Source organism: Scleropages formosus, chromosome 11, assembly GCF_900964775.1.
Source record: "Scleropages formosus chromosome 11, fSclFor1.1, whole genome shotgun sequence".
Classification (NCBI taxonomy): domain Eukaryota; kingdom Metazoa; phylum Chordata; class Actinopteri; order Osteoglossiformes; family Osteoglossidae; genus Scleropages; species Scleropages formosus.
The window spans coordinates 27,433,284-27,457,124 of record NC_041816.1 but is presented as its reverse complement, the minus strand read 5'-3'; the positions used below and the strand labels follow the sequence as shown (position 1 = coordinate 27,457,124).

General features: G+C 45.7%; 2 protein-coding genes across 3 annotated transcripts; one reads left to right on the top strand and one right to left on the bottom strand.

Moving 5' to 3' along the window:
* Nucleotides 1-317: 317 nt before the first annotated feature.
* Nucleotides 318-8,262, bottom strand: LOC108930938 (LIM domain-containing protein ajuba-like). Its single transcript, XM_018746435.2, has 8 exons — nucleotides 5,781-8,262; nucleotides 4,861-4,962; nucleotides 4,541-4,608; nucleotides 4,240-4,302; nucleotides 3,928-4,058; nucleotides 2,917-2,968; nucleotides 2,488-2,556; nucleotides 318-1,233 (listed from the first exon to the last, which is right to left on the bottom strand). The coding sequence occupies exons 1-8, from the start codon at nucleotides 7,240-7,242 to the stop codon at nucleotides 1,099-1,101; spliced, it is 2,082 nt and encodes a 693-aa protein (XP_018601951.2). The 5' UTR covers nucleotides 7,243-8,262; the 3' UTR covers nucleotides 318-1,098.
* A 4,112-nt stretch (nucleotides 8,263-12,374) lies between these two features.
* On the top strand, nucleotides 12,375-15,425 carry LOC108930932 (39S ribosomal protein L52, mitochondrial-like). 2 transcript variants are annotated; one of them, XM_018746428.1, is made up of 5 exons: nucleotides 12,375-12,439; nucleotides 12,744-12,813; nucleotides 13,215-13,282; nucleotides 14,224-14,288; nucleotides 15,257-15,425. In XM_018746428.1, the coding sequence occupies exons 1-5, from the start codon at nucleotides 12,406-12,408 to the stop codon at nucleotides 15,401-15,403; spliced, it is 384 nt and encodes a 127-aa protein (XP_018601944.1). In that variant the 5' UTR covers nucleotides 12,375-12,405; the 3' UTR covers nucleotides 15,404-15,425. The 2 variants fall into 2 exon arrangements, with proteins under 2 accessions (XP_018601944.1, XP_018601943.1); XM_018746427.1 differs by having other exon boundaries at nucleotides 12,400-12,439; nucleotides 12,714-12,813.
* Nucleotides 15,426-23,841: the final 8,416 nt, after the last annotated feature.

Sequence of the window (23,841 nt, the reverse complement as noted above, 5' to 3'; positions counted from 1 at the left end):
ATCTGACAAAGTGTTAAAGCAAATTTACCTTCTGAATAATACACATATTGACATCATGTTCCAAACATTATTCCTGCAACAAATGTACTGCAGTCACTAAATGGCAAATTTTGTGGCAAAACAAAGGTATTAACTTTCCATTACTGGTGGTGCTGAGATATTAACATTTCTCACCCAACGCTGATGTGGTCTGTCAGTGACGGTGGTGAGGATTTGATCTGTCCGCAGTTTTAAAACACTGGTCACACCTACTGGTCTACTGGGGGATGTGTGAAACAGCAGGAAAGAGAGGAAAAAAAAACTGCAGGCATTCAACCTCAATTTAAATATTTCTTTAATCAGCCCACTGGAATGTTTAAGACAGTATCTTTAAAAAAGGCAAAACACATTAAGTGCAAAACAACTGCTAATAATATTAAATGAAACAAATTAGCCAAGATCCCTTTTGTACTTCTCTTTAAATTACAGCAGGCCTGAAGCAGTAGTTTGATCTGTTACAGCTCATCTTCTCACCCCAGTGAACACAGACTTCAGTGAGAGCGACACTGTAACACCATCGTTTCAGCAGGATATATTTGCAACTTGTCTTATGTTTTCACTAGTTACTGTTTCCATAGCGATGTCTGATACCAAAGAAAGCATGAGGACCAAGGTTGTGCGATTTTCTAACAGAGCCTGGAAAGTTGTAATGCTGCCAGTCACTGTGCCACCTGTGATTCACATATGTCCCATGCTGCAGCCTCTTTCCGAGCTACCTTCTGCACTTGGGTACTGAATTTCTTCAGTATGTCCAAGCAGATGAATAATTTTAGAGTAAATGTTGCGGTGATGGATGTGCTTGGGGCTACACTATGAGTCGGGCTTCCCGACTGCCTTACTGACATCCGTCACACACTTATATGTCTGTGTGTTTGTGTGTATGTTATCGCGCCGCTAGAAACAGACTACTAGATATGTTTGAAGACATTACTCTATGACTTACGTTTCCCTACAAGTGTGTTGCAGGCGGTGTTTCTGATGTCAACAGATGCAAAAGCCGGGAAACAAGCAGCATGAGGGAGTTCTGTGGTTCAGGTGTGTTGTGGTCTCTGGTACTTCTCAGTGCACGTTGTGTGTGGGGGGGTGACTGTGGGCAGCGCACACCCTGGTCATGTGACAGGAATGGCAGAGGAGGTGGGAGTCCAGAGGGAAGCACTGAGCGCCTGGCTGATCAGACAGCTGCTTTCCACAGTCCTGGAAGAGACAGGAAGTGTGAACGTCGAGGTGACTACAGAACACAAGCTGTCCCTGCTAGAAATGCTTTGTTTTCTCTCAAGTATGGAGTTCTTGAAAGTATTCTTAACATCAGTATATAAATAGAAATTACAAAGAACAAGTGACCTTATGGAAAATGTTGATGAGTGAAATGTGAACAGAAAAAGAAAAACACATATCCCCCTCCTCGTTACCTCCGCTGGCTTCCTGTAGCTGCTCACATCAACTTCCAACACTCTGCTTACGACCCGCAAAACCATCAATGGATCTGCTCCCCAATACCTACAACACCTGATTGCTCACTACACCCCAACCAGACTGCAACGCTCCTCCATCTCTACCTGCTTGGTGGTCCCACACAAAGCAGGTCCAACCTCAAAAGCACAAAGGTTCTGTTCTACCTCTGACTTGGATGAATGAGCTCCCTCTGCTACTCAGAACTACTGAATCTCTGTGTATATTAAAAAAATGGGCTCAAAACACATCTATTCCAGACCCACTTCTCTTCTGATCTCTCATCTGCTCCAGGAACCTTACATTTACATTTATTAATTTAGCAGATGCTTTTCTCCAAAGCAATGTACATCTCAGCAAAAATCTAATTTGTGCATTAAGAGAAAGACATGGCTGCAGACGTGATTTTTAAGTAAACCTAGTTACTTTCTATTTGATGCACCAATGTTTATCGCTCGAGTAGGTGCATAAAACACAGGATAGATGAATCCTGATAACCGCCTACTAAAATTTTAATTTTATTTTTTTTAAAAAATAAGGTACACAAACAATCGCATACAATGCCGGAGTAGCAGCTGTGTAAAGGCCTATCTGGGGAAGATCATGAAGTTATGGTGCATGACCCATAACCTGAACCTTAACTACCTATGTTTAAACAAAAAAAAAAAGTGCTCCCTATCAATTCTATATGCAGCAGCTTCTATAATGTATTCTGGCAAAAACTGTGGTATTGGATTAAGTGACTGTACTTTGTGAATTGCTGCACCTGTATTTCTTCATCTGAAAAACTTCCCCTAAATGCATAAATGTAAATGTACAAATGTCCATCTGGGAGCTCTGTAGTCCTGATGTCTTCTGAGCTTAGCAGCTAACTGAAAAGCTCTGTGTAATGAATATTTATCACTTTTGTAGATTTCCAAAGGTTTCTTATAGCTTCAGGTACATGAGTATGTTTTAAGAGACAGGACTTTGCATAATCTTGATGCACTGTTTACTAACCTCACAGTGGTAACACTCAAAGTGATAATCCTTCTGCATGGATACCACCCTTAGAATTTCTTCACTGCCCTGCAAAAAAAGAATAGGTTCAATACACATGACAGAACAAACATTCCCCACACACTGTATGCACATACTGCAGCCCAATACACTTATGCGTAGTACAAATCTGCCGACACACCAACCCACACAGAAGCAGAGAGGGGTAGAAGAGCCATGATCACGTACGCAGGGGGAAAGTACAAATCTTACAATTAAGAAGTTAACGCATTAATTTGGCAAATAAGTTTAACTGAACAAGGACCTAAAACTGAAAAGTTGTACAGCTGCTTTAGTGGCAAATCATTTACGTGAAGTTATCTGGGACAGTACAGAAATGCTTTAATTTAAGCAGGTCAAGCTGGACGAAGACACACAAACACAACTCACCTCAGCAGGCAGAATGGGCTGAAGACAGGCAGCACACTTTGGAGCAAAGGTTCTGTAACATAGAACACATGTTTGAAACATGAATGTCACTTCTACAGGCTGCTACTTCAGTATGTTCCAGGAACATGGAGATACCATACAAATCGTTAAAGTTGTGTGTCTGTGTCTGAAAATGTGTTTTTATTTCTATGAGCTGTACATTTTTAAGCATCCTAAAAATTAACAAAAGTAACAAGAGTATGTGCACACACTCAAAGCCAGCACATGCAGGCTGAATTCCAACCACTGGAGGGCACTGTTTCATCAGCTCTTTAATTTAATAGCGACACTATTTTCGCGTATGCGTTGTGGCACGGCGGGTCCAGCGGGTGCCTGCTGTGTGGTGGGTCTGGGGTTCAAGCCCTGCTTGGGGTGTCTTGTGACAGACTAGCACCCTGTCCTGGGTGTGTTCCCTCCCCCTTCGACCCTGCGCCGTGTTGCTGAGTACAGCTCTGGCCCGCCGCAACCCCGCTTGGGACAAGCGGTTGTTGATGGATGGATGGACTATTGCGTGTACCTTTACACAAGTGGGCAATGGCAGGTATGTCAGGCCCATAAGACATCCATTTTTTTAGCACGGCACACTAGTCATAATTTAAAGTACTTACCTCTGCCCAGGTGCTCCGGGTGTAAACTGAACAGTATTGCAAGGGAGCTGGAGCACTTTGGCCTTCAACAGGGTGAACTGTCCACCCCTGAATTAGACTAATTGAAGCCTTACAGTGAGAAATGCCTCAGACAGGCTTTGACTTGCCTAACTGTTACAGTTACACTACAGCTACTCACTTAATGTTCACTGCAAAAGACAGCGGTATCAGACCAACATTCTGCATTTCCACACCACGCTGTTTCCAAAGCTCTTCAACCATTGTAAAATGCACTTGTTTACCCTCGACCGTGTTCCACTCTGGAGAAACCATCTGCTAAGTGAATAACAATATCTTCTTATGCTGCTTTGCTACATTGACTCACTTGTTGTAATCAGAGACGCAGTAGACATTGTTGAGGTAGTCCACCGTAAAGGGAACTCCATCCAGAGCTTTGGAACACACAACGCAGCGAAAACAGCCAGGATGGTACGAGTTCCCCAGGGCCTGCAGGATCTGTGGCACAAACACACAATCGGGTCATCTGTGAGGAGTACTCTGATTGTTCGGAGAGATTTTACTTCTCTTGGTCACACTGAACACATGCGTCGAAGCACACACATCACTGTCAAGATGACATTACCGAACATGTGTTCTTATTATGCTTCAACACACACACACACACACACTCACTCACTTTTTCCAAGATCAGGTGTCCACACACACTGCACTTTTCCGCCGCTGCCTGAAACCCTGAGAACTGCATGGAGGTAAAGAAAAAGGGTCGAGAAAGGCTTGTGAGCATAAACTGCAAAGTCATCGCGGTTGAGGTACAGTGCATTGTAAAATATGGCAGGAAATGTTTTTTTTTTCAGCCTACATGCACAGTAGGGAGCAGGGTGGGCTCAAGATTCACCTAACAGTGACATCATAAAGAAGAGACAGGAACCCGAGGACCTGCTGGGTGCTCTGCGGACACCAATCTGTCTGTTTCTTACCATATAATCCTCCTTGCAGTACACTGAGCCACTAACGTTGTAGAAGTCTTTGTTTCTGAGAGTGCGGCCTGAATGGGGGACACAAGTTTTAGCCCATGACAACAGAGCAAACCTGGACTGTAAACCTAGACAGCTATAAATTTCACAGCATTTAATAAGCAGAAAACCACAATACCTGCAACAAAGACATGGATGTGAACAATGGATGTTCTCAATTACAGGTGAACAGAGGTTTCCCCAATGCAAATGTGACAAAGACTTTACACAGAGCTAAACATGGTTATCTGAAAGTCCAAAGTGAGTTACTTTGGACAACTCACCGCAGGAGAAGCAAGTAAAGCAGCGTGTGTGATAGAGGCTCTCCAGAGCTTGACAGGCGTTATCCGCTCCATATACTCCTTTTCCGCACTTCACACAGGTACCTAGATGAATGATAAATTTTTTATGTTTGACACAGTTTACCTATGAATAAATTTAACGCACTTTACAAGAACACCTGAAAAAAGTTACAACACACTGAATGCACCTCTCACAACAGATAAGCATCTACAAAAAGTGACTGTTTTCACTGCATTTCCTTTGATGCTGCTGCTCCTGCCCATCCCTTACTTTAACTCCTACACCTTCCCTAATTCATTATAAGTGCAGTCAGATACTCCCTTCCCTTCGGGGCTAGAATACCTGAGGGAAAAAAACTGAACAAAAAAGAAAAGAAAAAAAAAAAACACAAGACCGCACGCCAGCACACGCTTACACACGCATCACACACCACCACGCGCTCATCAGCTTGGGGCGCTGTAGCATGGCATGCCGCCAAAGCGTGTGGTAGCATGAGGTGATGCACCACAGGGGAACTCAGTCATGCTGTTGATTGATATCTTGACTCTAATAGTGTGCCTTTCTTTCCTGTCAGCAGTGGTGCCTTTACAGGGTCACAGTGGTCCAGAGCCTATCCAAGAAGTATATGGTGCAAGGCAGGGTATACCCTGGATGGACCTTTACTGAGTTTTGTCTCAAATTTACATTAATCTAGAATGCTACAGTGTTGGCCCAGATGGTGCTTCAATCCCCTTTGAGTCTAGACATCTGTGCACTTACTTGACTCTTCCCAGCCCATTTACCTTTCTCTCTCTTTCACGCACACACACACAAACACACTTTTATAGACACACAGCCAGAAACTCTGGCAGGGCTGACTGTGCCCATTCTTTGATGAGGAAGATCAGGACGATTGTCTCACCAAAGTATTCCTGTCTGCTGTCGGTGCTGTCCCTTACAACACCAAACTCCTCCTTAGGTTTGGGATTCCCAACAGAGGGAGGCTGTTCTTTCAGACTCAGGCCCTCCAATAACTCAAGGACCCCAGCCGCATCTCCTTGTGCCTCCCTGGGCAGCCCAACCTCCTTCCGGAGTAGGCAGATTAGCTCCTCCTGGTACTGGGTCCCCAACAGGTCCGAGTATCGCAGCCGATCCCCAGGACCCCCTCGAGCTGCCCGCTGCTCTCCCCAATCCGCAGCGGGGGTTCCTAAGGCTGGAGGATATGAGTGACGGCTATCCTGAGTAACAGACGCTGCCCCGCCGTCAATATAATCCTTCCACATCTCTATAAATGGAGCACCTGCCCTTGCACCAGCTGCATGACTTGAGCCGGCAAAGGTGACACTCTCTCTGCCTCCAAGCGGTATCTGCAGGGCACTGTAGCGGGAATCGAATCCCAAGCTGATGCCACTAGTGCGGTTGCTACTGCAGCGGCTACCCATAGGACTGCCCCCACTGGCAGTACTAGCAAAGCTGGAGCGGGGGCTGGTTAGCACGGACTCCTGCAAGCTGACAGAGGAGCAGGGGCTGAGAGCCATGCCTGGGAGGACGCCACCTCCTCCCAGCTCAGAGACACGGCTTGGTGGATGCGAGAGGGATGAGGGCCGGTCCCAGAGTTCCCCTCCTGTGCTATTCCGCTTGTAGGAAAGAGTTTCCTGCAAAGAGAAGCGCTTGTGACGCTCCTGCTCCAGGGGGAAGCTTGTTTCGGCAGCGCTGTACCGCTGTAGGGCCCCGCCAGGGACCCTATAGGAGACCGGAGACAGAGGCGGCTGCTGGGACAAGAGCTGTTGCCTCTGGACGAGCTGCTGGAGCTCCAAGGAGTAGCGGCGCTGGCCCGGAGTTTGCCGAATGCCACTTTCCGGGCCCAGCCCATTCCCCAGCAGCATCGGGTCTGACTCCATAAGAATCAGATCCCGCCAAGACTGCTCACCAACCCCAGGCAGCTTGTTCCTCAGCGGAGCCTCTGAAAGGCCCATGTCGTTTGCCCTGATGTCCCCTGTTTCAGCCACATATCGCCGGCTATGCTGCTGCGGAGAGCGGCGGCGGACGGGTGCAGCCACAGGAGCGTGGTGATGTTCGCTGCTCCGGCTGCCCTCAGGAGGGACCGTGACGGGAGAAACTCTCTGAGAAATAACTCCATGGCCACCCGCCCTGGTCCCTTGGCTTAGCAACTCAGCCGGGGTCAGGGAGGAAAGCGCAGGCTGACCTGAACCCGAGCCCGGAGACAAACTGACCGTGCCTTCTGCTGGCACTGCCGCATTGCTGCTGCTGCTGCTGTTGTTATTGTTCGCATTCCCAGTGTCCCCTTTCTTCTTGGAAATGGGGAATTTCACACTTTCGTTTCGTTTCAACTTCTCCAGTAACTTGGTTCCGAGTCGGTCCATTTCTGCTTCCTTTATCTATCACAAACGAACAAACTTGCAGTATTGTTCTTAGGCTGTAGAGCCAAAACTAAGACCTAACACCAGTGAAATAAATACAGAGTAAGGAGCACAATGAAAACATTCAAGTAGTTCTACAGCAGTTGAAATGTCTAAATTAAAGAGTATAGAACATAAGCAATAAATACTAGACGTTATAAAAAATAAATAAGAGAGTTAAGGCATAATAGGAGGATTATTTCTTGCTTGGATGTAATCATCGTTTCCGAGCTGTTGATATAATAGGGGAATTACAGCTCAGTATTGACTGTAAATCCATCTGATTTTATCGCACCGACAGACAATTTTAAACCAAGGAAATACGTGAACTAAAAAAGTGGTAAAAAAGTGAGAAGGAGCGTTAAAACCGGAGCTCTCGTGCTCGAGCTGCGCGTCCCCGTTGCTCCGTATAGCGGTCCTCTTCCTTTGTGGTCCCCGTTAAACGGTCAACGCTTTAACACCGAGACACAGGAGAGACACAGGAGACAGAGGAGACAGATATGTCGATTATTTGAACTCCTCGACTTCTTGTGCATTTAATTTAAAAATAAAAATGAAAAAAAAAAACAATCGTGTCGGTCGCTCGGCGGAGAGGTACAGCAGGTCCCACAGCCACAGTGAGGCACCGATTCAGTTCCGTCCCTCCAACTTTTCCCTTATTCCCACTATTTCACTGTTCTCTTCCAAGAAAACAGTCCTTGGGAAACCGAGCACAAAAAGAGCGGGATGTTACTCGTTTCTTCCGAATTTCTGTCAGATCTGTTACCAATTCTCTGAAAATATGGTCAGGAAGTTAGAAAAACTAACTTGCCGAAAAAAAAAGTTCTGTAGGCAATAACTATAGTAGTGTCCGCACGCAAGATATGCTCGACAAATGCGTTCAGTGAATCGATGCAAAGAATAATTTAAAGGCAAATTTTGAAATAAATAAGAGCAACTCCTTTCTTCCGAAATTCCCTGCTCCTCTTTCTTTCTTCAGCTCTTTTTTCCTGAGCCGGGACTTCATTCCTTAGGGCGGATGAATCGCCTACTGAATATTTTCCCTCCGCTGTTCGCGCAGGCACCCAGGCCGACCGGGCGCGCGCGATGTGAGTTGAGCGTCTCGCGCCCCAGCGCATCCGAGTTCTTCAACAAACACGTTTTTCCTCACAACCTTTTTGTATGTTGGTAAACTTAAAAATTACCAGGTTAAGCCGTGAAACCTCGGCACACAGCTTCCCCCTGCTACTTAAGTTTGTTTTACTTCCAATTCATAAAGTCGAAATATGTGCAAAGTATACCTGGGACGGACTTCCAAATGGTAACAGTACAGCAAACGTTAACAACTTTTTCGTCTTATGAAAACGAGACAGTTAAAAAAAACGGGGGAGTCTCTCGTTAATCATGCCATGCGTGGATGCTTTTTCCATCATCATCATTATATCGACGGATTGAATTCCACCTTCATGTAGTTAACATTAAACAAACAGCTCAGCGTTGTATACATCGCGGAGAGGGAAATACGTTGTTTTCGCTTGTGTTTAGCGCTAAATTCTTTGCAAAGTGAAAAGAGGGACTATTTAGTTGTACTCGGAGTCTCTGGAATGTGCGGAAGGCTACAGTGGAAGTTATAAATAGGCATTGCGGTTTTGTGCGCGTGTGTGAAGCGGAGACAAAACAATGTGGGGGTTTCTTATGCATGGCGTGCACTCCGACTGTAACAAACCTTTGTTTTATTACACACCCCATTTAAACCATAAAATTCAGCTCCACTGATCAAAGCGCCACTATTCGGGTTTTGGCCTCCTTTTTCCTGGCATCCTACCCCCCTCTTCCTGCTCTGCTCTTTCCTCCCTGTTCGCCGCTGCGGTTTGCAGCTGCGCGCGCGAGCCAGCGAGCGAGCGAGTGTGTGTGTGTGTGTGTTGCAGCCTCTCCCTCTGCAGACCATTTATCAGCGAGTGGGAACTTGTTTGGGGAAAAAGGCGAGGAATGCGGCCGAGCTTTACTCAGCACTGTGTGGGAGATACGAAAAAAAGGAGGGAGAAGGTTACGGCGCGCGCTGGCGCTGGGATACCAGCGCGACGGAATTGTAGCTTAGCGGCCACGTCCGCAGTGGCGTGCGCGCTATCGTGGTGACTCGGGGATGCGCGCACGAGCAAGCTGTCCCCCTCGCCGCCAGGCCGTTGCGCGCGCGCACTGTGCAGTGCCACACCTGTGCGAAAGCCCGTCCCCCTCGCGGTGTCACGTAGCGCGTGGGGTCGTTTGCTAGTGTGCGAAATGGACATAGTCTAGAAGCGCGAGACAGCTGAGCTGGAAGCTTCGACGTTTCTGAAGTTCCACGTTTTGCGCTACGACGCGTTACATTTATTAATGTAGCTGACGCTTTTCTCCAACGAAACTTACATTGATTTACCTGTTTGTACAGCTGGGTACTTTTAGGGTAAAATACCTTTCGAGAGTGCCACAGTTGGAGACTGGGATTCAAACCTGCAACCTTGGGGTCCAAAGGCAGCAACTTCAGCCATTTTGCCACCAGCTGCCCATATTTGTTACTGTTCATATGTTCATACCCCTTATTATTATATGTATATTATAGAGCTGAATTGTACAGAAAAGGTTCTTGGGCTGTGATGTTCATCTCGTGTGAGTGCAGCTTCTCCAACTGCGCTCCTTAAAAGTAAAAACAAAAATCATTAAATACATTTGTTTTTTCAGCCTAATTATATAATGTTGTAAAGTTTTACCTATCGGTGTTGGTTTCTCCTCAGAAACATGTTTTTGGGGAAAACATGGCAGTGCATCTTGGGTGGCACCTATTTTTAGCTTCTGGGAAAATACATTTCACTTATCTGAATCATTTTTTCATAGCTGCATATAAATTTCTTGATAACACTGGGTTTAACAGCATATTGTGTACTTTCCTCCTTAGTTCTTGTTGTGTTTCATCCACTTGCACTTGAAATAATTTGGGTTCAAATCCCACCTCTTGATGTAGAACCTGGGATCAAGGTACTTACGGTAAATTAGTAAAACTTACCCTGCTGTATAAATAGGCAAACCATTATAAGCAGCTTAACATTCCAAGTCACTTTGAAGTAGAGCCTTAGTGGAATGAGTGTGAAGTTGCCTACGGCATGGAACTTGTTCAAGGCCCAAGAAGTGTTTGCTTTGTGCTGTGATTTGTATGTGATGGAACTGGTAGAAGTGGTATTGTTATTAAAATACAACTGTTTAGCTGTTACTTTCATCTTCCTGGATTTAGAGGTCAGAAAAAACACAGGACACAGTCCACAAGTGTAAGAATCTAGTGTGGGCTCAGAACCCCCAGATGTGTATGAAAACTAAAGTGAAAATGGGGGCGCACATGAAATATTTCTTGTAACTTGACGGATGCGTCGCTGACATGCTCTCTCGTCTTTGCTTTAGTCTTCCTGCATTTATACATTTTACAGAATACTGGTTATATATATTATTCACTCACTTATTAACCGTTTGTCCTTACCAGAGTCACACTGGTCAGGAGCCTATGCCAGAATCACCGGGCACTAAGGTTGGAGGGGTACACCCTGGACCGAACACCAGTCCATCACAGGGTCTCTGAAATACATGTCTTCAGACTGGGGGAGGAAACCCATTCAAACGGGGGAGAACACACACAAACTCCACATTCGAACCCACGCACAAAGAACCCAGGCACTGCGAGGCAGCAGCACCGCTGCACGGCCCTGTAAATGTTACCGTATTCTGCATATGGCACAGAGTAATAGTGAAATAAAGACCCTTTCCCCTTGTCCCCGTCTCCCCTGGGCCAGGTGTTTTCAGTACAAGCTGGAGCCTGCATGGCAATCAAAGGAGCCGTCGTGATGACTCAGAGCCCTGTTGAGCCCCGGCCATTGTTCAGCCACCGCCTCCTCTTTGCTCTTCCTCCAGCTGCCACTTCAGAGAGTTCAGTTCTGCTCCAATGCCTTTTTGCTATTGCAAATAATAATAATAATTCTAATAATAATTACAACACAAAGCATGTGTAAGAGCACAGGGGAAGTATACAACTTGTCCCAGAGTTGCGGCAAACTGAAAAGTGGGGAAAATAGTGGAAAAATCTTCATAAACATAAATGAAACGATGCTGATAGAGCACAGAGAAGCACAAGTGTGTAGATATGTAACTTAATACAATAACTGCTATTGAACATCATGCCTCCTGTCAGCGGTTGCGGAGCCCCCACACATTCCTTTTGTCCTGCAGGGCGGGACACATAGTTGTGGTGGAGGCTTCTAGATAGCCAGTGCCCTCCCACACACACCACTTCACCAGCACTCCCTTAGGACCAGCAGAAACATCTACCAGGACAGTTGAAGGGCAGCATTTTGCGTGTGACTGCGATTCCATAAACGTGTTTTTGTACAACTGCTGGTCCGACATGGTGACGCGAGACGTTGAACGAAAGCGCAGCAAGACACAAAACACCTGGGAACGGAAACAAAATCACAGATGTGCATAAACAAGTCACTACTGCAGTACAAGAGAATACAGTGTAAAACACAGTAATGCTTCATGATGGAAAAAAAAAACATGGGAAAAGTAAAATGTTCCTGCTGTTTTAAATAGCAGAGGTTTTCCTCCAGCTCAGGTGAAAGACGAGTGAATCTCACAATAGACTAAGAGCTTTAGATACAAACACGTGATCATCAAATTTTTAACCATATTTTAATCCTAATTGTTGTATACTGTAGTATATTTTTATGTGCAGATGATGATAAAATGTGTAAAATGGCAAAATACTTATTTTGAACCTGAAAGGGCCAAATACGACAAGAAATCTGCACCTTTGTGAAATATAGTAAGTGAAGTACAATACTGCCAGAAAATGCACTTTCTTCCAGGGTACACAGTAAAATTGTAGTAAACGAAGAATATTTTTTGGTATTTTGTGGCAGTCATCTATAAAAATGTAATTTTTAATAAGAATTCGGAGTATCATTACTAGTCAACATAATCAGCTTTTATTAATTTAGTTGAAACGCGCCTCTGAGTCAATGAAACGGGGACCCGCCCGTGCGTTCACGCGCCACCCAGCGGTTCAATTAAACGGCAACGCGTTTTAGTCACGTCTTTTGGCCTGGTTGAGCTGCCGTACGGGTGCTCAAGATGGCGGGCACCGTAAGGATTCTCTGTAGTGCAGGTAAGGAGAAGAGGGCATTTAAAGCTATTTCATCTCGCTTTTTTTTCTTGAATTTTAAAGTTAAATTGTACTGATTGCTTCGGGTTACCTGTTATTTTATAATTATAAAGTAAAGTAGTGTTTTGCTAATGATACCGTGGATCGTTGTTTGTAATCTGAGGAGTTACTGTGTGTGTGTGTGTGTGTGGTCTTCTTGTTCGTTGATTATAATCATGCAGTTTTAAAGCGAGCATTTTCTACGTGTCCCTCTCTGTCCTTAACGGATCCATCTTAGCTGGGGCTCACTGGAATGTGTGCTTCACAGGTGCCAAGCACTCGTGTCGCTGTTTCTCCCAGAGCATCGTCTCACACGCGGGGAGCAAGTGGAGGCTGGAGTGAGTGACACACACACACACACCCACACACACACACGTCCAAATTCAGTGTGTCTCTCCACCAGCTCTTCATCACAGTAAAATACATATTACACGGTTTTCACTTTCCCTTATTGATTTTTTTTAAAAATAATAATTAAATATTATTCCAGTTTTCTCATTTATGCTGCTTACAATGATTTTCCCATTTATATTGGATGGTTTTGTTCTATAAGTACTTTGCTCAATGGTACAGTATTACAGCTGGAGGTGGGATTCAAACCTGTGACCTTTGGGTCCAAAGACAGCAGCAGCAGCTCTAAACACCAGGCCACCAGATGTTTACAAATAGAGGCATCATAGTGTTGAAAAAGCTGAAAAGAGTGAGCTCAGCGTGTTCCGTGTTGTCTTCGCTCTTACAGACACGGCTTGGCTCGCTCGGGATCGGAATACGGCCCCTTAACCGACCTCCCAGACTGGTCTTTCGCTGGTAAGTGCCCCCTCCCCGGGCTCAGCAGACACTCCTCGCTACACGACACAAATACGGACAGAAAAGTGTGTCCTAAAGGGCAACACCGTGTAGCGGGAACCTTTTCCTAAGAAGTAACACAAAGCTTATAAATATGAAACACAATTTCATTTGTTCCCTCGTTTGACACAAACTTCAGTCGGTTGCAAAAACTATAAATATTTAAAACAATGTAACATACATTACATGGGCAGCTGCATATAGACCTGGTAAAGAGCAGACATTTTTAAACTGGATTACATTAAATATAACATTTATGAGGTGTAGCATACAGAGGTTTTGTGACAAATGATATAAAGTAAATTTATGGAGCACAAAGGTCATCAGTAGAGAAGTGAGTCTGAAAGAGATGCGTCTTGAGACCATTCTTGAATCTTGAAAGGGATTCAGTAGTTCTGAGGGACAGAGGGAGGTCATTCCACCACACTGTGTGGGGGAGTGCGGCAGTCTGACTGGGGCAAAATTAACAATTGTAAAAATATTTACTATTAAGAGGAATTATTGTTAAGTAAAGCCATAAACACATACTTGTTTTCTGGATTTCAGTTTTAATTCAGGTTCAAATGAATCTCTGTGGGTTCATATCTGCTGCATGTAAAATGTCTTACAGTGAGACATGGCCTCAAATAAGAAGTGCGTGCAACTCATGTAGTGGAGATGCTGTGTGCCTTCACGCTTGGAACACACACTCGGAACACACACGAGAGCTCTGTCTCTGTTTTGTGTGTGTCATTACTAAGTGCTTTTTTCATTAACTGGCTTTTGTGGTGTGTTCAGATGTTACATGACACCTTGTATGGTGTGTGTGTGTGTGTGTGTGTGTGTGTGTGTGTGTGTGAGAGAGAGAGAGGGAGACAGTGACACAGTTTGTGTCCCAAGTGACTAACGGTGACTCTCTGCAGACGGTCGCCCTGCGCCCCTTATGAAAGGACAGCTGCGGAGGCAAAAGGAGAGGGAAGAGTTTGCGGTAAGAACTGCGCACTGTTTTATAAGCAGTTTTAGTGTGTGTGTGTGTGTGTGTGTGTGTGTGTGTGTGTGTGTGTGTGTGTGTCTGTTTTGCTTGTCCTTTGAAATGCACAAAGTAAATGATGGAATGTAATTGCAAGCAGTCATTCAGGAGCTGGTTGGAAAATCACTGCTATTTCAATGCGAGTATTAAAATCTCTTTATTTCAGTGTGTGTTTCTTGTAGTGTGTGTGTGCTCTTTACATTTATTTATTTAGCAGACACTTTTCTCCAAAGCAACTTCCGGTGAACTCTATGTAGCATTATCAGCTCACACACCTTATTCACTATGGTGACTTGCACTGCTAGATACACTACTTCCAATGGGTCACTCATCCATACATCAGATTCAAGAGTTTATTGTCATGTGTACAGTAAACAGTTTGTTACACCATACAATGAAATTCTTACTCTGTGAATCCTCTCAGCAGCCTATGACATAAATTGTCAGGACATAAGGAAAGAAAAAAAACTCAAGGAAAGAAACACAAGGTGTAAATCACAAAAATCAGTGGAACACAATCTTTCTATCACTCACACACGATGGGTGAACCTGAACAGCATGTCTTTGGGAGGAAACCAGAGCACCCAGGGGAAACATGTAAACACCACATAGACTGAGTGGGGATTGAACCCACATCCTCTTGCACCACCCAGGCACTATGAGACAGCAGTGCTACTCACTGTGCCACCATGCCACTCTTTAATTTACATTTATTTGTTTAGCTGACACCTTTTTTTCCAAAGCAGCTTACAGTGTTAAGGGATCTGCAATTATTTACCCAGCTGGGTAATTTTACTGGAGCAATTTAGCGTAAGTACCTTGCTCAAAGGTGTTACAGCTGGAGATGGGGATCGAACCTGTGGGTCCAAAGGTAGCAGCTCTGACCACTACGCTACCATTTATTCCAACGTATTCTTTCCCCTTAGAGACGGGTTGTAGTGCTCAGCACAGAGATGGAAGCGGGAATGCAGAAGTGGAGGGTGAAGAAAGAGGAGGAGCAGATTATGAGGGAAAAGAAGAAATCTCAGCTTCTGAAACCAAAGGGAAAGCTACTTCTAAAGACCAAGAAATAAAGAATTTGTTGTAAGAAAATAACACACCCTCTTTGCTTCTTTCTGTTTTCATCGTGCCCCTCGGGAGACTTGCTGCAGGAAAGTGGTCATGTGACCAGCAGCCTGATTGTGTTTTGTGTCTTCCCCCCGCCACGGCACTCAGACCACTGTGGAAATAGAGGATCTGGCCTCCTGACCCAGGGACAGGTCTACTCACACTCAATGTACAGGGCATGAATTTACAAGTTGGGCACAGCATTCTAACTAGTTTATTGTAGTGAAGATCAAAGTACAGTGCAGTGTCTGTGGAATGAAGCTAAACCTGAGTATTTAAATGCGTTTTAATGCATAGGGAGTGAAGGGTGGGAGAGAGTGCCTCTTTATTGTTGAAAGTGCTGTTTTAATTTTCTTCTCATGGGCCCCAAAACTTGAAGTTTATTCACTGCTGAATCATTGGCTCCAGGAAGTGGCTCTATTTCCCCCTTTGGTATATTTGCCAGCACATTGATTAAGTCTATTAAAACCCATTGCCTTGGATTTATTTTAATGCCTATGCCAGACCACAATACTACTCTATACATGCTTAAATAATATATTTTCTCCAGTGTTTTCTGTAGCGCGTGGGGGGTGCGGTGGCGCAGTGGGTTGGACCGCAGTCCTGCTCTCCGGTGGGTCTGGGGTTCGAGTCCCGCTTGGGGTGCCTTGCGGCGGACTGGTGTCCCGTCCTGGGTGTGTCCCCTTCCCCCTCCGGCCTTACGCCCTGTGTTGCTGGGTAGGCTCCGTGACCCCATATGGGGCAAGCGGTTCTGAAAATGTGTGTGTGTGTGTTTTCTGTAGCTGCATCAAATATCTGCATCAAACAGTGAGCTTGATCCATTATCTCACAGGATTGGATTGGACTGCAGTACCAGCTTCGTCCCGCAGGAGGCGGTAGCGCGTTGCTCTTATTTCTGTGCAGCGAGCCTCCATTTTGTATGCTGGAAGCCGGACTTGAAGACAACAGTGAGGACTAAGGGCCCGAGTGTGTCAGTTTTGCGCCGCAGCCCGTGACACTATTTAATGTACAGTTGACCCTTGAACAACACGGGTTTGAACTGTGCGGGTCCGCTTATACGCAGATTTTTTTCTAGAAATATATTGGAAAATTTTTTGGGGATTTGCAACCATTTGAAAAATCTTGCAGGTGAACTGTGTAGCTTAGAAATATCGAAAAAATTAAGAAAACGTTAGATATGTCATGAATGCATAAGATATATGTAGATACTAGTCTATTTTATAATTTACTACCATAAAATATACACATAATACCTATAACAAGTAGTGGTTTGTATCATATAAGACAATATTGATGTAGGTACTGACGGACAAGCGATTCATCTTGTAAACAGACGATGTAAACTTCTCGTATTTTCTCTTTCTTAACATTTTATTTTCTCTAGCTTACTTTACTGTAAGTATACAGTATATAATACATATGCAAAATATGTGTTAATCAACTGTCATCGGGAAGGCTTATAGGCTATTTGGTACTTCTGTTTTTGGGGAGTCAAAAGTTATATGCGGATTTTCAACTGCGCGGGGGGTCAACACTTTTAACCCCCGTGTTGTTCAAGGGTCAACTGTACATGCTTTTACTGTACTGTAGTGCAAAAGCTGCATATGTCCTTGCAGTTAGTCTTGGCATTATGTGGAGTACAATTTCAAAGCCACCCTAGTTGAGATGAGATACTTTATTGTCACTGTATGCAATACGATGAAATTTTGTGTGGCAGCCCTCAGAACAACAGCAGCAGAATGAAAGAATACTAAAAACAAGAATTAGATTGAAACTTTGAAGTCCTTTCATGTAGCTTTTCTAATGCTAACGTAGCCTCTGCTTGTGGGGGAATGTATAGCCTACCGCACCAACTGTCGTTCACATAGACGCGCAGTCCTCCTCCTCCGCTCTTCCGATTCGCTTCCGATCTCGTCCTTCTTGTTGGCAATAGACCTGGAGGTGGCGAGGAACAGGTTTGGAAGCGCTGGTCTGTACGGGTTAGCCTCTAGCCGAGCAAGTGGCCCGGGCTCACGTCCCCGCTTCTGTTTCCTCTCCCTCTGCTCTGGATGGCAATTGTTATGGGCTTCGGGGGGCGTAGGATCTCTGAAGGGGTGAAAGTGGTGTCACATCTGAATCTCTGTGGTGGTCTCTGGTGAAAAGTAGCTGAGACTGTAATATGGGGTATTGGCAGTACTGGCATACCGGTAATATACACTAAAAGCTACTGCTATACTGAGGGAGGGCCGAGCCACTGCGTCTGCAGGAGTCGCCATCTTACCCTCCCCAGGAGTTTGGACTCCTCTTGACCTTCTAGGTTCCTGCTGTTGACAGACTTGCCGTCTAGCCGCTTTGTTTGCCTCCCCCTTCCTCGTTTTCATCTCCGTCTGCCGCTCAGGTCCCGCTGCTGCTCTTGCTGACCTCAGTAGTGCTGCACTGTAATTTGGTCTCACTCGCCGAGACGCACATTTTTCCTGTCTCATGCAGTTTTCTCTGTAGCGCAGCTGCGCTCGGCTGACTGTCCAGCCTTCGGTCAGGGTGTGACCTCTTAGTGCCGCCCATCAGATGCACAAACACACTTATTACTGCTTTTCTAAATATGCTAATGCAGCACATAGCCTACACACCTATTGGACATGGGACATGGGTACATTGGACCAGCAGGAGCACACAGTGAGCACTGCACTAAGAGACAGGACTCATCCAGCAATGCATAGCGGCGAGACAGCATGATAAACTAACCATGTGCCGAGGGTGGGTCTTACTGTAGATACTGTATGTCTGCACTACCCCATCTGCTACCGATTTCTCAAGGATTTACAAGGGCTTGTGTGCTGACTGCCTGCCATTATGGATGAAATCAACATACCTGCATCTGGACCTCAACTTATTGCCTTCCAGTGACTGTAGCAGTGTTATAAATTGGTGTACAAGTCTTTTTTTTCTATCTAGAATGCCCAGGAGGAGTGTGTGGCTGCTGGCACTTGGACCCCCAGAGGTTTATTTTTCTCGTTTGGTCTTTTGGTTGGGAGTTTTTTGTTGTCCTCTCCTCAGTTGCCAGCTTGCTTACTTTATCTAACGTACAGCTAATTCAAAGTGATGCTAACCTTTTATCTCAATCGTTATGTCTCTTGGGCCTTAGTTCCACGAGCCATGTCACTGTGTGAGAATAGTGCTCTATAGACATAAACTGAAATGAATTTAAGGTAGTAGCAGTACTGCTGCCTTTGGACCCAGATGATCCAGGTTCGATTCCCACCTCCTTGCTACAGTAAAAAGGGCCCAGCTGTATAAATGGCTACGTAACTCAACACCGTAGAGTAGGAGTGTTCTTGAACTGGTGCTGAAGCCTACCCACCGTTCTGCCCCAGGTGGACGAACCCATGGCCGCCATTTGCCCCGGAAAGTCTCAGAGGGCCGCAATAAAAGGAGACAGCATTTACCATGCAGTTAAAAGCACAATTTTTGTCGTTGTAAGCAAGTTCCCACTGGGAGGGGAAACCACACCGTGGGGCCCATGTGCAACGACCGTGCCCCTCTCCCTCAGGATGCTTCAGATGTGGGCCCTTTGGGTATCTCTCGCTCTGCACTCGCTCTCCTTCCCCCTCTACTCTTTTTGTTTTCTATTTGGGAACGAGAACCAGATGTGGCCCTTTTTCGGGATGTGTGTGTGTGTGGGGCGGGGGGATGGTGGTGGTACCAGAACCAGTCCATTAGGGCAGACACAGGCGAGGACAGACATGGGGGTAGGAGTTGAAAAGGAAGTGGCGAAGCCTTGAGACTCGGGGGGGTGCGTCGGGGTGGGGGGTGGGGGTTTCCTGGCAGCTCCAAATGGGTCGAGGTGAAGCTCTCCTGCTCCGGGCCCGTCCGCATAGCCTGATTCAGCATCTGCTGCCCAGGAAGTGACTTCCTGCCCAGCCCAGAGTGCTGCGCAAGGCCTGAGTGAGAGAGACGTGTTGAACATTTAACTTCCTACAATCAGAGCTAAACTGCTGGCCCAACCCGCCACGTAAACCCCAAAACACACACACACACACACAGACAGAGGCTCGGAGTGTTTTTCACGGACTCGGAACGAACCTTGTAACTGCGGCGGTTTCACAGCTTTGCGTACTCAGCAGTGTGGACGGACCAACAGGACGTGGACGCCTGGGAAAGATCTCTGTCTCTGTGCTGTGCCGCTCCAAAGTGCGTCTCCTCTTTAGCTCGAATCCTGGGGGGGGGGGGTGTGGGGGTGGAGGGTAGTGTGGCCGGTCGAGGCGTGTGGAGCTCACTCCTTGCAAACCGGGCGAAAAATGGAGCTCCGGAGAGGGTCCAGCAGTCACACACACTCCCCAAAAACACACTGTTTGCTGTAAGGGGAGGAGAGAGGGGAGTGGGCCGGGGGGGGGCATTTTTTCCACTGGGTTTTTCCAGTGCTGCTAATGCCATATTCAGAGGTCTTGGAGCAGAAGCGACAGCCATAGACCTCTTGGGCTCCCTCATCGGCCGTACACCATAGTAGCAACAACCTCCAGGTTTCACACACACACACACACACACACTTGCATGCATAGTGCAGGGGTGGTGTTTCCTGTGCGGAAAAATAAAGGGGTACCGGTATTTAGGTCAGGATGTTGCTGTAGGTGTGTGTTGTGTGACGTGTGCGCTGTGTGCGTGTGATGTAGGTTACTGACACACATGGTGAAAATCGCAGCCCTGACCGCAACCACTTCCTGACCGCGAGAGCACAGCCACTAGAAAAGTGTGGGGACAGAATGGCTGCATCTTTGCGCATGCGCGCGCACGCGCGCACACACACACACACACTTTGCATTCCCCTTCAGACACCCTATGTGAGAGCAGCTGCATTCCCATGTGATGCCCCAACCCCACATGTCCCTGTCTTCATAACATACTGGATCCCCAGTCCATCCCATCCTGACATGCAGGGAATTATGGGAAAGTGTAACTATGGGCTTTAGTGCATAAACGATGGAGACGGAGCCGGACTATGTGTCCCTCGCGTTCGAACCGTAGACCGAAGCCAACATGCCGGAGAAATGGGTTCTCCAGAGGAGACGGGAGGAGATGATCGGCAAACCAGATGTAGAGAGGAAGAAGGAAACAGTTCAGTGCGAAAAGGAACCAGAGAGGAATTCACAAAAATACACAGCTTTCTAACATTTTTCAGGTATTAGAAAATACATTAAAACACTTAAAGTGGATTTAAAAGGTTCAAATAAAGCCCTTAATTTTATAATATGGGCTTGTTCTCCGGACCCAAATGGTCCCACCCTGAATTAAATTATGCCATCAGTCTCCATGCTGTTATTATTATTGTAAGAAGAAGCATATTTTTACATACATTTTTAAAATTATTACTAGACTTAGTAATAATATAACTCCAGTAATATATTTATTATTACTGGAATTATACTATTATTAGACTTAGTAATTATGTATCATTAATATATTTCTAAATACACATATACTGTATATTTGTATGATTACTAGACTTAGTCTATTAAAGTAATATTTTATGTCCTCTTATCATGAAGGGTTGCTTCAAAACTTCACGGTTGTAAATTCAAGTGCAGCCCTGACTATTAATAATTATTTTTCTTTCGTCCATCCAAAGACCTGCAGCTCAAGTGTGTCAGTGGCTCTGAACTGGCCTTGCTGTGTGACTTCGTGTGAGTGTGCGATGCCCACTGACGGACTGGCATCCTGCCCTGAACGCACCCCACCCAACGCCCTACGTTTCCCAGTATAGGCTCTGCGTCACCATGCCCTGAGCACTTAGGTGGTTGCTGAAAATGGATGGATGACGCGGCTTTCATCATTGACAGCCAGAATGAATATTTCCTGCACGGAAGCAGTGGGAGGAACACAAACAGGTAGAAAAAGTGTCGTTCTCCCTGCAAAAGCCTCGACGAAATGAGATGCGGGGGTGAAATTGTTCTGCTCGGTGGAGCACAGTTTAATAAGGGGCTTTAGGAGGAGGAACAGAGAGGAAGAGGAAAATATGGTAGACGGGTGAAATGAGAGCCGGGGGGGGGTGAGAGACGTGGAGCATTTTTGGTTAAAGAGCCTCGTAAAGAGTCCTTTCGCGTCGTGAGCCAATGAGGACGTTGACAGTAAATCCAAGGGGTTGAAGGGGAGGAGGGTGGGGGGTTGAAGGCTGAGGCATGGAGACATCGCAGGTTTCGAAATGGGTCAGGAAGGAGAGACTTGTTTGTCGAGAAGGCCCCCTCTTCTCACACGCACCGTTTCGCCCTCTCTGTGTGACCACGGCTGTAAGAATGCAGTCATAATTCCAGATGTTGTGGATGGAATTGTGCTCAAGCCGAGAGTTCCAGCTGGGACTCTTCCACCGCCGCCCCCCCCAACAATCCGTGTCCCGTGATCCCAGCAGTGCGTTCAAAACAACCCTTTAAGCCCCCCAGGTGGTTCCCCACAAAGAAACCTGTATCGTCACCAACACAACCGGTGATGCAACGCAAACAACATGTAAGTCCTTCTTGAGGGACACGGCTCTCGTGATCAACACGGCACCGCTTTCGGGGAAAAAAGCTCAAAACATCATAACATGACGTATTTGTTGATTTATTTGTGCACGAAGGGTTGTGCGGTTGTGCAATCGCCAGTCCTGCTTGTAGTTAAGAACTTGGATGCGGACGACATTTTCGTAACTGGTGGCTGAGAGGGAGGGTGTCCTTTTCGAATGGGAGAGACGTTGTCCGAGCAGCTGTTGCGTACCGGGGTACAGCACGCCGAGTCTCGTGACGGTCGACCCAAGGACCCGTCCGAAGGCTTTTCTGTTATTCCGAGTTCCGTACGAGCACATGTGCCGTTTTGGCCAAATCCCCTTCATCCCTGCGCAGGTAACGTTCCTACAGTCACCTCACACACCCGTGGGTGAGAGACGCCATTATACACACAGTAACATAACAAAGGACATTTTATAAAATACTTTATTTGAGTTTCAATTCGAGAAATATAAAAAAAGTGAAAACAGACAAAACATCATTCCTATTTTCAATAATTATTATCATAAATATTATTACTATTATTGTCATCATTAGCGTCAATTAGTTGCAAAAATTCCAGGTGCGGTAAATAACACTAATAACTAAAAGATTTTTTAAATATATTCTACTTTATTTCATGTATCAACAGAAATCAATTATGTCTGAGACATGAAAAACATACGACGCAAAATTAGAGACCACATCCTGAAAGTGAACCGAACACGAAGGGCGTTTTCAACAAGGTCGTCACATTGTGTCCCTGTCCAGCAGGACTAGAAATGACAACTTCAAGAAAGAAAATCATAAAACTACACATCATCTTTAAACAATACATGGAGAAGAACAACAATAATAATAATGATAGTCATAATAATAACACCAATAATAGGAACTGTAACAAATAGAATAAGATCAGAAAGAATCATTTCAGGATTAGTATAAAACAATTGCACATGGACTAATGAAACTGGTGTCATGTGGACAGGACAACGCTCATGGGTTTTAATAATCCTCGCTGAGGCTCAGTGATCTGCTACAGTCCCTTTGCTGAATGACCCCAGAGACGTGGTCAACGGTTGTACTGGACCGATCGGTCGGGTTCCCGATACTCAACTAAACGCCGACACCCACTGACCCGCTAGATTGTCCTTGTCTGGTTTCCGGAGTGAGGACGCCTGGTGTGAACAAAGTGACATCAGAGCTCTGCTCCCCAGTACTGATCATGGGGACCTGCTGCGTTTAACCCCCTCAAAATACACCTATCAAATAATAAAGACCGTAGTAAAAAGCCACACGAAGGCACACGAGTACTCAGTGCCTTCAAACACGTTATATTTCCTGGTGATCAATTCTTTGTTGTTTCAATCACTAAAATATGTGTTAAAAATAGAAAACTTTTGGACTAAGCAATTACATGAACTAAGGAAGGTGAAGGAATTGTATTGTTATCGCTACACCTCACTGGTGATCACAGATCTAAAAATGTCACGTTTTTCACATCAGAGTCAGGTTGTCGCAATCAGATTCGTGTTCGATGGGAACGCAGACCTTCAAACACAGCCGGTCTCCAGGACCAGGACTTCAGACGTGTGACCGTAACCGCGACCATGACCGTGCAGGGTGGAGACTGAGACATCCGCCCACTCATATGGCTATAGTGCCAAGGTGAGTGCACCTTACTCTTATCCTTTTAACATGGTAAACATCACTTCTCTTCATTCCCTTGCCTGTGGGTCACATTAAAACACGTACGAGAGGCACTTGTAACAAAACGGTATTTAAGGACCAGTTTGAAATTCACCCCCATATTGCCAGGCACCCAAAAAGTACTATAATCCACGAATGGTACAACACAGGCCAAGGATACAGCTGTCTGACAAGTGGCGACACACCGGATGGGGTCACGTGGTGCA